Source organism: Corylus avellana, chromosome 3, assembly GCF_965113065.1.
Source record: "Corylus avellana chromosome 3, dhCorAvel1.hap1.2, whole genome shotgun sequence".
Taxonomy (NCBI): domain Eukaryota; kingdom Viridiplantae; phylum Streptophyta; class Magnoliopsida; order Fagales; family Betulaceae; genus Corylus; species Corylus avellana.
This window is the reverse complement of record NC_142492.1, coordinates 21,545,321-21,559,997: the sequence shown is the minus strand read 5'-3', so window position 1 is coordinate 21,559,997 and position 14,677 is coordinate 21,545,321. Positions and strand designations below refer to the sequence as shown.

Here is a 14,677-nt window from a genome sequence, read left to right as displayed (position 1 = left end):
ATCTTATAGAAAATTAACGAAAAAAATGAAAAAGGCATTGTCATGTTGTGTCGCTAAATGAACGAATAGGAGATGTGAGGAGACTAATTGAGATAGTGATATTTGTGTGCCGTCTCAGAAAGTTAATCTCATATTTGAAAAATGAATTCCTCATATTGAATTGATGAATTATAAAGGTGCCCATTAGTGTTAAGTTCTATATTAATTCTTTATTAGGTGAAACTTCGCTTTATAAGTGAATTGGAAAGAGTTTCAATTGCAACTTAACTAGTTCTGTTTAGAATGATAACGCAAATGTGATTAATACTTATCATGATCGTTACAAACATAAATACGAAAAGGAAAACCATCATCGGTCTTATTTTAATACAATATTTAAAGTAAGGCCGATGATAAAATATAGTTTACAGTATTACTCAGAAATCAAGTTTCTCAAATGCAGCAAATGTAGCAAGCACTAGGAATTTGAGTAGAAAATAAGCTCATTTTGGTGCATGCCTTTTTGCAGTTATAAAAAGGAAGGAGTTGTGTGGATTACTTGTGTTGGCTAAAATGGAAGCAATAGTAGCAACTCCTTCCTCATCATACTCTTACAGAAACAACACAAACAGCAACAGCAGTTTAATTAACCATCCTTCAGCTTCCAAGCCTCCAGTCCTTCAAATTCGATTCCCTCTACGCAGCCCCGAACAGCATGTGCATATCATTAACGACGAAACTGATAATTCAAAAACAACCAGACTTCCTCAAAACGACATCATTAAGAGCAGCAGAAGAAGCCGGAGGAAGAATAATAAGAAGAGCAGCTGCAGCAGCACCTCCTCGGATGTTTTGCGGTTGATGGATAGCCTTGGCCTGCGGATACCCCCTGATATCTATGCTTCTCTCATCCGAGAATGCACTCTCGCTGCCGACTCCACGAGAGCTGCGGAGTTGCATTACCATATCTCCCGGAGCGGCCTCAGAGCTCCCTTATCTTTGCTCAACCGGCTTCTCCTTATGTACGTGTCATGCGGCCTTTTGGACACTGCCCGCCAGTTGTTTGACCGAATGACCCTTAAGAAGAACTTCATCTCTTGGGCCACCATGATCGTGGGTTATGCCAACGATGCCAACTACGATGAAGCCATAAGTTTGTTTGTCAAAATGCAATACCAATTCACCATGTTGGAATTTCCCACGTGGATCATAGTGTGTGTTCTCGAGGCATGCGTTTGTACTAGGAATATGGGACTGGGAAAGCAGGTTCATGGGTGCTTGCACAAGTTGGGTATTGCAAATCATGATTTGTTTCTCACCAGTTGCTTAATCGAATTTTATGGGAAATTGAAGTGCAGAGAAGGGGCTGACTTTGTTTTTAATCAACTGTCGATTCACAATACCATGACTTGGACGGCCAGAATCATTAGCAGCTGTAGGGAAGAGCATTTCCGTGATGTTTTCAGTTATTTTAAGGAGATGGGTAGGGCAGGAATAAAGAAGAGCACCTTTACGTTTTCCAGCATTCTGAGGGCATGTGGTAGGATTCAGGATGATGGAATCTGCGGTCGGCAGGTCCATGCCAATGCCATCAAGCTTGGGGTGGATAGGGATGCTTTTGTGCAGTGCGGGTTGGTTGACATGTATGGAAGAAGTGGGCTACTGAGGGATGCAAAACTGGTGTTTGAGATGGTTGATGACAAGAGAAACGTTGCATGTTGGAATGCAATGGTTGCCGGGTACATGCGGAATGGCTTCAATAGTGAAGCCATCAAGTTTCTGTATCGGATGAAAGCAGCTGGTGTATTGCCCCCAGAATCTTTGATCAATGAACTGAGGATTGCATGTGGGAATGAATGATACATCATATAGCAGAAAGAAAGAAATGTATGTATTTCAACAGGAAACTCTCCTGTCTACCCAAATCCAATCCCATCACTAAACGCCATGGTTTTGAGTAAAAAAGGTGTTCAATCCAAACAAGAAGACCCAACTATTTGTCTACTCTAGGCCCATGCTACAAAATCATCGAGTACATCTTTTCAAATATGCGTGCGACGGTCTTTGTTTTGATAGCTCTGTTTTTGGCTATTAAGGAGTCCAGGGATTTAATAGAGTTATTCAAAAAAGTTGTTGCTATATGATCAATGATAGCAGATCTATTGATGTGTGGGTGTATCTTTGGATCTCTTCTTTCTTTTCTTTTATTTTTTTAAGTAGATCTTTGGGCTCTAAGGCCCCGTTTGCCAACAGCACGGGGCCGGTGCTGTAGCTGGAACGGTACTGTTCCAGCTACAGTGCCATCTGATAGTTGCAGGCTGCTCAGTCAAAATGCACACAAATTTCAAAAACAAATCTTAAATTATTCACTTCCCACAACCCAACTAACGACCGGATAATTCCAACTGAAATTATTTATTTATTTAAAAAATAAAACATAAAGAAAATGAAAAATATAAAAAATTTTAAAAAAAAAATTTTTTTAAAAAAAAAAAAAAAAAAGGAGGAGAAACATTGGGGTGGTTCCAGCCACCCCATTTTTGGCCAAGGGGGTGGCTCCCTGGCCGATCTGGGGGTGGTTGAACCACCCCCATAGCCAAGGGGGTGGCCCAGCCACCCCCTTGGCCCAAAAAAAAAAAAAAAAAAAAAAAAAGGGGACCGGTTGCATTTGGGGGTGGCCGGACCACCCCAGCCCCGTATGGGGTGGCCGAAACCACCCCCAGCCCCTTGGGGGTGGTCCGGCCACCCCCAAATGCACTCGGTCCCTTTTTTTTTTTTTTTTTGGCCAAGGGGGTGGCCGGACCACCCCCTTGGCCATGGGGGTGGTCGAACCACCCCCATACCGGCCATGGGGGTGGCTCCAACCACCCCCTTGCCCAAAAATGGGGTGGTTCGGCCACCCCATTTTGGTCAAGGAGCCACCCCGATCAGGTTCTTTGATTTTTTTTTTTTTTTTTTTAATATTTTTCATTTTCATTTAAAATAAAAAATAAATAATTTCAATTGGAATTATCCGGTCAGGTTGTTGGTTGAGGTGTGGGAAGTGAATAATTTAAGTTTTGTTTTTGAAAATTGTGTGTATTTTGACTGAGCGGCCTGCAACTATCAGATGGCACTGTAGTTGGAACAGTACCGTTCCAACTACAGCGCCGGCACCGTGCTGTTGGCAAACAGGGCCTAAGATCACTAACTTTAAGGCGAATCCTAGAGTCGGTGTTCCCAACTGTGACAACATTGAAGAAGAATAGATTTAATTAATCCTCGCCCAACCATTTTTTATGATATTAAGCCACAACCCTAGTCCCTATGCCTAGGCCCTAATCACATCAATGAAAGACATTCATAACCTCATCATCATGAGTCTTTTTTAATTGTCGACAAATAAAATCAAACGGGCTGGCTCCCATGATCTTCCTATAAGCATCCCCATTCCTCTACTTCCCTTCCTTTTACCATCTGCTTAGGAAAAAAGTACAAATAAAAAAAAAATAAAAAAAAATAATAATAATAAAAAAATAAAAAAAAGGGAGGCCAGGCTACCCCCATGCCTAAACAATCTTCAGTTACATGATCTTTCTAATCGATCAATTACCCTCATCTGAAAGTCCCCTTTCCACACAACTTTTCTTCATAAACTGACAACATCAAAGCAACCAATGTCCAGCAGAGACGCCGTTCTATTTTACTTTATTTGAGCACAGGCACTCTGCGGACCTCTATCGTGCACAAATTCATTAGGAGATGGTGAAGAAGCTCATCCGCTTCTTAGATACAAAATAGGCGACCACCTCTTTGAGTACATTATTCCATTTGCAACATCAAAAAGGGTACTGAAACTTAAAATTCGGTTAGGTTGCCAACCCAATGGCAACATATCCGAATAGCATTTGAAAATGCTTTGTTCCTTTAGTCAAGAACAGACACAGGCAATTCCAATGGAAAAATTATACTGAAATTATTATATATTAACCCAGAAATTACAAAAGTCAAACATGCACCGCAGTAACTCGGTTGACAACATGTTCATTGTTCCTCAACTAGTTAAATAACAACAATTGATGTAATCAAAACCAAGTAGCATATAGATTCTCACCTAATGCCATACCAAAACTGGTGAACAGCAACAACATAAGAGAAAATAGAGTAAACTGGCATCAATAAGTAACATCGCCTGGAAACTCATGTTAAGCAAAAATCTCAATGAACCCTTAAACAGACGGACCTCCTGCAAATTGTCAACATATCCAAATCATTCGGCTGAGATCCCACTGCCCTCATTGATGCCCTCAAATTTTGCAAAAGCAACTGCAAACCAAAAAACAATCCCAGTGAATGTCTAGGTACCAAAAGATGCGTGTGATTATAATCAAAAGTGTGAGATATGAAAGAACCAACCTATTTATAATTATGTCAATCATCCAGGTAATAATAGGACCCAGCTGCTTTCTGCTCCCTGTCTTTGGTTGACTCCAGTTTGTTGATTCTAGGGCGAAAATTAGTTGGGTCCCTTCTAAACGTGATATCCAAATGCTGCATGCCATGCAAATTGTTGCATCAGTGAGAATTAGAGTGCCCAGTCAGGCACAGACGGGGGTGGGGAGAGAGAGTTAGAGAGCACAATAGATCTTTCTTATTTTATTATTTCTTGGCTGGGTAAAGCACAACATATGTGACACATTATTTGGTACAACAGGATTTAGGGTAAACTATTATTATTTAAGATTTCAAGTAAGCATGGCAAAAATTAATACGAGAGAGTGGTAGCAAGGACGGAACCAGGATGTTTATCTAGAAGGCAAGATATAATTCTAAAATAAGATCTAAAAAGTTGTACTTTCTAACAATTGAATATGACTAAACATTTGAAGTTCTTATGCAACTGTTCCAAACATCACCAGGTAGTGTTGAAAACCCAAAAATATGGCTTAAGCTGCATTCAATGAACCCATTTTAGTAATTTTTTTGCATATCTAAAATTTTGAGACTTTCATCTATAAATAACTTAAAACTGCTATAATTTTGGAAATGTTAATTTCTAAGAAATATTAAAAATACGTAGATACATAGTAAACACAAGAAAAATGAATGAAAAGGGGGAAAAAAGTGAGAACAGCGGGAGCCTAGTAAAATCAGAGTATATAAAGCACTGTTTGGTTGCTCAGAAAATATTTTTCATTTTAAGACTGGAGGAAAAAACTGAGATTGGCAAAATTATATGGTTCAGCTCAAATGGATCCTTTACTTTTTAGAAAAAGAAAATGTTACCAAGCATTTCAAAAACCATAACTTTCAGAACTTTCTTCTAAGTCTCTTTCTCGCTCCCCCAAAACACCACAACATACGTTCAGCAGCCAAAAAAGAAAGGGAAAAATGGACGAGACAGAGAGACCATGCTGGTTTTTAAGAAAAAAAAAAAAAGGATAATGGGGTTGGGGTGGGGAGGGGGAGAGAGAGAGAGAGAGAGAGAAGGGGGCAAACAAGGAAAACAGTTGACACTTACAGATAAGAAGAGATTCATCCCGGTCAACAATGACTGGGGACAATTTGCAATACAGTCAATTGATGGCTTCCCCTCATACACAATAACTCTATCTGCCAGATAAGTAGCCATTATAAAATCATGCTCAACCACGAAAGCAGTTTTCTTTGCATGAAGGATAAACCTCTTGATGACTTTTGAAGCAACTATACGCTGCTCAGAATCAAGATATGCACTTGGTTCATCTATCAGATAAATGTCTGCAGGCTGCATAAGTAAGGCCATACATTAGAATACCTTGAAATAATCACAAGAAACATAATTTTGACAGTCAACATGAAGCAAAAGGGAAATTCTCCATGTCCAAGAATCTATCTCTTATTCTTTTTTTCTTTTTTTTCTTTTTTTTTTGATATCGGGGAACCTCTACAAGGCAGGGCTCTTCAGACCCACCCCTACAAAATAAACCTTGGTCCCGTGCATCGCACCCTCAGGAATTTCCCTACATGGAACTGGGTAAATCGCTGGCTTTTCATCAAGGGGTGTGGCCCCAAGGGATTGTTTGCACCCAAGAGGTGTTGAACCTTGGACCTTGAAGGGAGCAAACCTCCAAGACCAGTCTATCTCTTATTCTAGTTGCACTAACACAAACTCCATTAACAAAATTTACATTGTTTACTGGAAAACAAATCCAAGCAGATGACTACCACAGGGAATTCACTCAACTCTAACGATAGTTTGAGGAATGACATTAAAAGAGTTGCAAGAGTTGAAAGCAGAACATACTTGCAATATAACTAGCCACAAACGGTAAAATAAAAGGAATGCACAGCAAGATATAAACTCTATTCATGTTTTATCGTACAGGTAAATGACTGATTGCAATAAAAAAAGGGGGGCAAAAACAGTTGTATACATGCTTCATTGTGCAAGTGTATGAGGGAAACAGTAGAGTGCACAAGAGAGAGAATGAACAATGTACAAACAAGTACACAGCTTTAAGAATCAAGAACAAAGCCCGATGCCTCAATATTTAGAGGAATGCTAGGCTTACAAAATATTTTATAAAAAAACTCTTACAAAGTGATGTGGCACAACATGATTGAAAAGGAGATAAATCTAAATTTTGAGAAATTAAATCATGTTGTGCCACATCATTTTGTAAGAGTTTTTTTTTTTGTAAAATATTTTGTAAGCCTAGCATTTCTCTAATATTTATACAAACTCTCACAGAAATCAGAATATGACCCAGTTAAAACTAGTTACCCACACACACACACACACACCAAAAAAAAAAAAAAACAGAGAGAGAGAGAGAAATCAAGAGATACAGATATCTACAACAAAATATTGTCTACGTCTTTTCTTTCCCAAAAAAGACCACATAATGACTCATGGGGCACCTGGCCTTACCACTTAGCATCCATTAGTCATGAAGGAATCAAGATTGATCTACAAGATATTCTCAAGAACTGATACCAAACAATCTTAAGAGGATGCAGTGAACTTAAATGTCTATAAACAACTACAGAATCAAACAGAAGATCGTATCCACTAGAGATGGATGGGATCCAATCAATCTAGTTTAGTATGTAATTAACAAGTTCTATAACTAATTGTACAAACCAAAAATCTGCTGGGTATGGACCAATCCCTTGCAATCAAATTATTAATAAGAGTAGGATCATCTGATCAACCACAATACTAGCGGACGAGACAAACTGAGAGGCAATTAAAACTTCTGAATTCAAGACATTTGTAACATCCCTCTTCAAGTGGTATGATATTGTCCACTTTGGGCCAAGCCCGCACGGTTTTATTATTGGGTTTACCCCCAAAAGGCCTCATACCATTTAGAGAGAATATATTTCATATAAACACATCATCTTTTCCATGCCCAGGCAATGTGGGACGTCACAATCACCCCCTCTTAGGACCCAGCGTCCTCGCTGGCGACCCTCATGGGCTTGTGCACGCTCCCCCCATCTCAGGCTGAGCTATGGCTCTGATACCATATGTAACATTCCTCTTAAAGTGGTATGATATTGTCCGCTTTGGGCCAAGCCCGCACGGTTTTATTATTGGGTTTATCCCCAAAAGGCCTCATACCATTTAGAGAGAATATATTTCATATAAACACATCATCTTTTCCATGCCGAGGCAATGTGGGACGTCACAACATTAGTTTTAGCTTTTATTAACTCAAAAGCCTTTTAACATGGGGAGGCAGCCACTTAGGCTCTAAAATTTATCCGTCTCCCAACAATTCCACATTACTTCCTAAGTTTTCTGTGCAAGGCAATCCTGAACAGAAAACCATTCATCATTGCAGTAAGATAATGACATAGCTAGCATCCCCATACAGCACTAATCGTAAAAAATAAAATAAACAAAACCATTATAAATAACAAGAGAGAAACCAAGCAGACCTAGAAAGAAAGGAAAATATCACTACACCAATAACAACTCAGAACTTCACTCTCAACTAGCCACCAAGCTAAAGACGGGAATATCCGCTACTAGTAAGGCGGAATCAGCATCACCTCAAACCTTGAAGGCTAAGGAGAACCCATCAAATTATAATACCAACATTATGCTAAATATATATTCCATTCTTAAAAAATGAGCAATATGCCGATGGGACAATATTAGCTGATCAACAAAACAAAACAACTTAGTTGTATACATTTTACCATAATCAATAGAAAGTCTACAACGAAAAATGATTACCTTCCCAAGGCATAGACATAATGCAACTCTTTGTAACTCTCCACCAGAAAGATTCACAACTTCTTGATCCATTAATTGTTCAATAAGTAGAGGCTTCATCACATCTGACACAAACTGAGGGTGCATGTATGAATCACGAATTTTTTGATGTAGCAGGTGCCTGACAGTGGATTGAAATCTCGGACTGATCTTCTGGGGCTTGTAAGAAACATTAAACTCGGGTATCTCGACGTCAGAATCTTCTACAGTATCTGGTTTCAGTAAACCAGCCTGCAGATTTGCCAATAGGACAACTCATCATCTTAAGAAGCAGGTGATCTGTAATAACTTAACAGCTAAAGATGACAAAGAACACAAAAGTGATGAAAAAGATGTATATATACCAGCATACGGATAAATGTTGTTTTTCCTGTCCCATTCTCACCCAGCATCACAATAATCTGAGAATCAGTAAATTCACCCTCAATAACTCGAAGCTTAAAATTTCCTTGAGTTTTGCTCATAGTTGGGTATCTGTATCGCGCATATGTCTCAATCTCCTCAGCACTTTCCTGAGGAGTCTCAGCAACCTAGAGAAGGCAAAAAAGTAAATGAAAGAGTCCAGCTAAACTCAAAGGGCACTATATCACTAAAACTAATGGGTTACCTTAAAGGTAAGGGATTCATCCCGGAACCTTAAATTTTCAGTTGGAACGAAACCTGACAAGAAGATATTGATTCCTTCTCTGACTGAGAAGGGAAGAGTTACAACTCCATATGCTCCCGGTTTCCCATATAAACAGCAAATGAAGTCCGATAAGTAATCCAGGACGCTAAGATCATGCTCCACAACAATTACATAGCTGAAAAACATAGTTTAAATGGTATGATTATCATTCTTAAAATACATGAATACCAACAATAAAATTTCCAATATTAAGAACAATAAAAGACTTGAGAAACTAAAACCTATTAGGCCTGAGCAAAGATCGGATAACTTGAGCAGCTTTTAGCCTCTGTTTCACATCAAGATAGCTTGATGGTTCATCAAACATATATATCTCAGCATTCTGTACAGCAACGACGGCAATGGCAAATCTTTGAAGCTCTCCTCCAGATAAATCTCCCACATTACGATCTATAACCTGGTTCAGCTCAAGATCAACGCAAAGTTCTGACTTCACATCTCTCTCATCCTTTTGGTCAAGCACCTGCCCTACATTGCCTTGCACTGCTTTTGGAATGTGATCAACATACTGGGGCTTTATAATAGCCTAATGAAAAGAAATTATGCATTCTCTTAGTAGAGTGAAAAAGGTTAAACAAAGGTATCTAATAGCAAACCAGAAGACAACCCACAGAATGATCAAAATCATGAGATCCACATTTGCACAACATTTTAAATTTAGAAGTAAACTCTTAAAATAACTTCCCATACTCCATTGTGCATCTAACCAGTTAAAACTTGTTCATTATTACCATTTTTCCATCAATTAAAATTAAATATTTTGCAGCTTTATGAAGTCCAAGAGTTTGGTACAAGCAAGTGAGCTGATACAAAATTAACCAGATTAATGCAACCATTAAATTAGAAAAACCAAATTGCCTTCCTTGTCTCAATAAAGCAAAAAATGAGAGATAATCAAATTATTATTAAAATGCGTAAGGTGCCCTCAGGCACAGAGGAATATAAAAGAGAAAACACCTAGCTAGCTACAAGGAGAAAAAAGAACAAGAAAATAGAACATAGAAAAAAAACCCTAACTAAACCCTAAAGAATATAGAAAAATAATAATAAAAAAAAAAACTCAAGCTCCTCCACTGCCCACCCAACCACCCTCAAAACAACCCCCAGAGAAAACAAAGCTACCACAGAAAAAACCCAAAAAACCACCCAAAAACCCTCAAACAAACACACCAACACAAAGCCCGCTAACCAAACAGCCCGAATTCAACTACTTGGCTTGGCATAACCCAAGACAGCCCGAATCACAAACTAGTATGAGGAGATGTTGAAATTTTAATAAGGTGTGATTTAAGCCCTAAATGATTTATTTGGGGCATGGAGACCACAGTACAACTCAGCATCCACCCTATGGTTCACTGTGAGCTGATAAACTGTTTTGTGCCTTCTTTGTTTTGTTTGTTGGGTTTTTTTTTTTTTTTTTGGGAGTGGTAAGTCTCATAGACTGATAAATGCAAAAATACTTTATATAAATATTAAAAAGTTCAAGAATTAACTATGTCTATGCCAGAGCCTGTGTCCTAAAATTTGTGCACAGCCTGTCCCAAGCATATTTGGTCACTTTATATGAATGTTTCCTTTACTGATATGAGAGGACATGTGGCCAACTGATTAGTTGATGAGGATCTACAGCCAACTTCAATTTTATTGGGGGATCTGACAGATCCAATAGTAACTGATGTCACATTAATATGGATTCAATCCAAGAAGACTAATAGAACAACCAGACTAATAATAAATATGAGAGCAGAAACGCTACAGCTTAGCATCGTAAACTACTAATTAATAGTGATACGAACGTAAATGTTTTCCTCATTCACTAAGGCAGGACATAATACATGTAAAAGAACATCTCTAAATCAAAAAATCAAAAAGCCACACCTTCAAATTGTCTTCAAGAATACGAGTAAAATAATTCTGCAGCTCAGATCCTCGGAAGTATGTCAAGATTTCCTGCCAATCTGGAGGATTCTAAAAAAGAAAAAGAAAAAAGTCAAATACAGTAAGCAATGTAAATGCATCAAGGAGCAAGCAAGGAAATAATACTTAAGAATATTACATTGAAACGACCCAGGTTTGGTTTCAGTTTTCCGGCCAAAACTTTCAGGGCAGTGGACTTCCCAATGCCATTAGTTCCAACCAAGCCAAGAACTTGCCCAGGTCTTGGGACTGGTAACCTGTTAATGTAATTTCTGGCTCTCTCAAACTACAGAAAAAGAAATCCACCATTTCCAAGAAAGCAGTGGAAAACTAACCTGTGCAATTTAAAAGTGTTGGGACCATAACGATGTGTTGTGTCTTTGTCCAGATCTTTTGGCAAGTTGATGATTTGAATAGCTTCAAATGGGCATTTCTGCATCAGCAGATCACTTGGTCATATCGATAAATTCCATTAAACACAATGGAACCAGAGCACAAAAACTAAAAGGATTTACATACCTTTACACATATACCACATCCAATACACAATTCCTCAGAGATGAAAGCAATCTTAGATGCTGGGGTAACCTCAATACAGAGTTTACCTGAAGATATACCCAAAAAGGGTAAGAACACTAATATATCTACCACCAAAAGAAGTGAATATATACACCAAACTCCATGTCAAAGGTAAAATAACCCCTAAAGAAGCTTATTAGAAAGTAAAAGAGCAAAGACAGATTTCACTGACACACTAACAAGGAAAACGCAAACGCAAAAATCCTGAAGCTCATTCTGCTAGCCATTATCACATCATACATACACAAGTCCCAGTTGAACATAAAATAACCCCATAAACCGCTAGCCATTCTCGCATGAAGATCGGAAGCCCCTTATTCTTGACCATATCATGTACTGCCAATCCATAACTCATAATTTAAACCCTTTATCTACTGAACTACAGTAATCCTTAATCCCAACTAATTGAGGTCAATTAATGAAAAAATTTATGTACTAATTAAGGCCGGCACATGTATCTGTTTTTTCCACTCTATTTCAGAATTAGCCTGTAGACCTGGTCCCAAGTTCTGTTATTCACTCCCCTCACCTATCTCTTTATCCTATCATTCTTTGATACTTCTACCCATGTTATTCTGGGCTTTCCTCTGCCCTTTTTCACTCGTTCAACTTGATCATCTCTCTTCCCCATTGGTGCAATCGTTGAACTCAACATCCTGATTTACACAAATCAACTTATCAACATATTTGTTCCTTAATAGTCCAACCTTCTTCATCATATACATAGATTATCCATGAATTCGGTATCGGCCTCTAAAGGAGGCAAATAGTTTTATTTGTTGGAACCCTCTGATTTACATCCCAGTATCAGCTAAGCTTTCAAACCTTAGGTTTAAGACTCCACATGTTGATGTTAACAAGTTCCCTGAGTGCAAGTAATTCCATTCTTCCTCTCTGAAAACTGAAAGTAGCAGATTGTGATGGATTTTATTTATACTCCAATCCAATGCAGGTTCAGAATTAGCCTATAGACCTGGTCCCAAGTTATGTTATTCAGTTCAACGCAGTAAAGAAGAACGAAGTTCTTTTATAAACATATATAGAAAAATCAATCTCCAAAACTAAAACTCTCTCTCCCAACAGAACAGGAGCAGCTTCTGTACCAAAAAAAAAAAAAATTTCTTTAGTCATCCGTACATTTTGCTCTCTTTGGCTAAAGTTTAACTTCGTATAAAAACTTGCGTAGCAAAAATCTTCGATTTTCAGAATAAAAGTAAAACCTTTGATCACAGATGACAGAGAAAGCATTTCAACAACTAATTAATTGATTCATAAACCCATCATCTTAACTAAATTCAGAAATTATAATCGACAATTTGCCCAAAAAAAAAAAAAAAGATCGAAGATATCAATTTTTCGAAAAATCAATCGCATAGCGATTGAAAAATATATATATATATCAAAATTGAAAGAGAGAGACACAGCGTACCGGTTTTGACAACAGGGCAACTCTTCTTGCATTCCTGGCGGCACTTCTTGGGCTTACAGCGATCCGAGCTCACTATCGCTATACGCGTCAGCCGCTCCGCCATATCTCTCTATCTCTTCTCTCTATTCCTTTCACCGTTAGTTATTATAAACTCAAATAAAGCAAAAAGAAAATTTAGGCAATTTGAGGAATAGATTTAGGGTTTCTTAACCGATGAATACCTTCTTTCCTTCGATTTGCCGAAAATTGGAGAGAGAAGAGGAAAGAGAGACGTGCTCTGGAGTTCTTTGTATTCAGCGTAGTGCACACGCACAGAAACAACTAGGGTTTGCTTGTCTGTCTGTCACCCAACCCGATCCACTCCATTTAAACATCCGGGTCTTATTGATTTGGTTTTTGAAGTTGGGGCTTCGGTAAACACAAGTGTTATCCTTATCGAATAAAGTTGTTTTCAAATGATGTTTTGTTATTAATGGTGAGAAATGTGTTACTATTTTATGAAACGACACATTACTGAAAAATTAAAAAGTATAGTATTTTTCCTCAATAAAAATAGATTACACGTTTTTCGTACAATTTTTTAAAAAACTAAATCATATACATCTAATTATTGATTTTGTTCTCAAGAAGTAGTTTAATCGACTGAAACCACGTCTAATGAAGTGAAAATTACTAGTTCGAACTCTCATCCCCTCTTATGCGGACATGTTAAAAAAAAAAAAAAAAAACTAATTTTTAAGGACAAGAAAATAACAAATAGCAAATCGTAAAAATTAGTCATTGAATTGACTTTTCTTTTTTTTTTTACTAGTGCAAATCAAATGATTGATTTTTTAGAAAAATTATATGAAAAAAATAAAGGGAATTGGAGTATACTAAAATAATCTAAAATGTTATATTTTACTCAATGAAGATTTGTTGAAACTGGTGGCTCATATTAATACCAGTGGAAGGTCAAATAGACGGGAGCGGGAGTCAACCTCGTGATAGTGACGTTCATGAAGCTGAAGATTTTCTTAATAAGTCTGTACAAGTAGAGTTTAAGGTTTTTTCCATATATATATATATATATGATGTAACCCTAAATCATAAAGAGTAAAAATATAGCTGCCTTTCTGTAGACGTAGGCAAATTATTGAACCACGTTAAATATGTGTTTCTAGTCTCTCTCTTAATCTCTCTCTTTCTTTTCGATTCCATATTGTTCATCAATTATTGTCCATGGTAACAACAATATTTAATTACATTATTTTAATGTAATCTAAAATCGCTGTTTCAATTTCTGAAATTAACAAATATGTATATGGTTCTTTTCATTATACAAATCGTCATATATTTGCACGGTTGTACAAGTGATTACAGTTACCGATTATTACCTCTAACCTCAATAATTCACAAATCTCTATGCACGAAACAAAATTGTTACCAAAAAAAGATATATAAAAAATAAACTCATAAAAACATGAATATCTAAATCTATCATAAAGATAGTTAAATATTCAAACTCATTGCCAAAGTTGATATAAACATCGACAAAGATACCAGATATAGATTTCAAAATCACGAACTTTACATACAAAATTAAAGATGCATTCTAGTATATTATATAGGAAGATGAAAGAGAGAAACAAAAAAGCCTAACAAAAAAGCAACGAGGAGGAAAAATAGTGATATGAGCCGCCTTGTAGGCAGTAAGGCCTTGTTTGTTAAACAACATGGCAACACGACACTAATCATTTATTTTAAATGTAAAAAATAATAATAATGATTGGTATATAAAAGTGGAAAATTTTTGTTTTGTAGTAATTTTTTTATTTGAATAGTAGTAAAAAGTGGT

The 14,677-nt window shown here is 37.2% G+C and overlaps 2 protein-coding genes across 3 annotated transcripts; one reads left to right on the top strand and one right to left on the bottom strand.

Moving 5' to 3' along the window:
- Nucleotides 1-347: 347 nt before the first annotated feature.
- LOC132175882 (Tetratricopeptide repeat (TPR)-like superfamily protein) lies at nucleotides 348-1,932 on the top strand. Its single transcript, XM_059587966.2, has one exon. It carries the CDS (start codon nucleotides 553-555, stop codon nucleotides 1,837-1,839), a length of 1,287 nt encoding a protein of 428 aa, XP_059443949.2. The 5' UTR covers nucleotides 348-552; the 3' UTR covers nucleotides 1,840-1,932.
- Nucleotides 1,933-3,909: 1,977 nt separating this feature from the next.
- Nucleotides 3,910-13,213, bottom strand: ABCE2 (RNAse l inhibitor protein 2). 2 transcript variants are annotated; one of them, XM_059585429.2, is made up of 13 exons: nucleotides 13,062-13,213; nucleotides 12,841-12,968; nucleotides 11,352-11,437; nucleotides 11,168-11,265; nucleotides 10,972-11,089; nucleotides 10,794-10,883; nucleotides 9,137-9,441; nucleotides 8,835-9,030; nucleotides 8,572-8,757; nucleotides 8,189-8,458; nucleotides 5,480-5,725; nucleotides 4,375-4,509; nucleotides 3,910-4,284 (listed from the first exon to the last, which is right to left on the bottom strand). In XM_059585429.2, exons 2-12 carry the CDS (start codon nucleotides 12,941-12,943, stop codon nucleotides 4,390-4,392), a joined length of 1,818 nt encoding a protein of 605 aa, XP_059441412.1. In that variant the 5' UTR covers nucleotides 12,944-12,968; nucleotides 13,062-13,213; the 3' UTR covers nucleotides 3,910-4,284; nucleotides 4,375-4,389. The 2 variants fall into 2 exon arrangements, with proteins under 2 accessions (XP_059441412.1, XP_059441411.1); XM_059585428.2 differs by having other exon boundaries at nucleotides 12,841-12,962.
- Nucleotides 13,214-14,677: the final 1,464 nt, after the last annotated feature.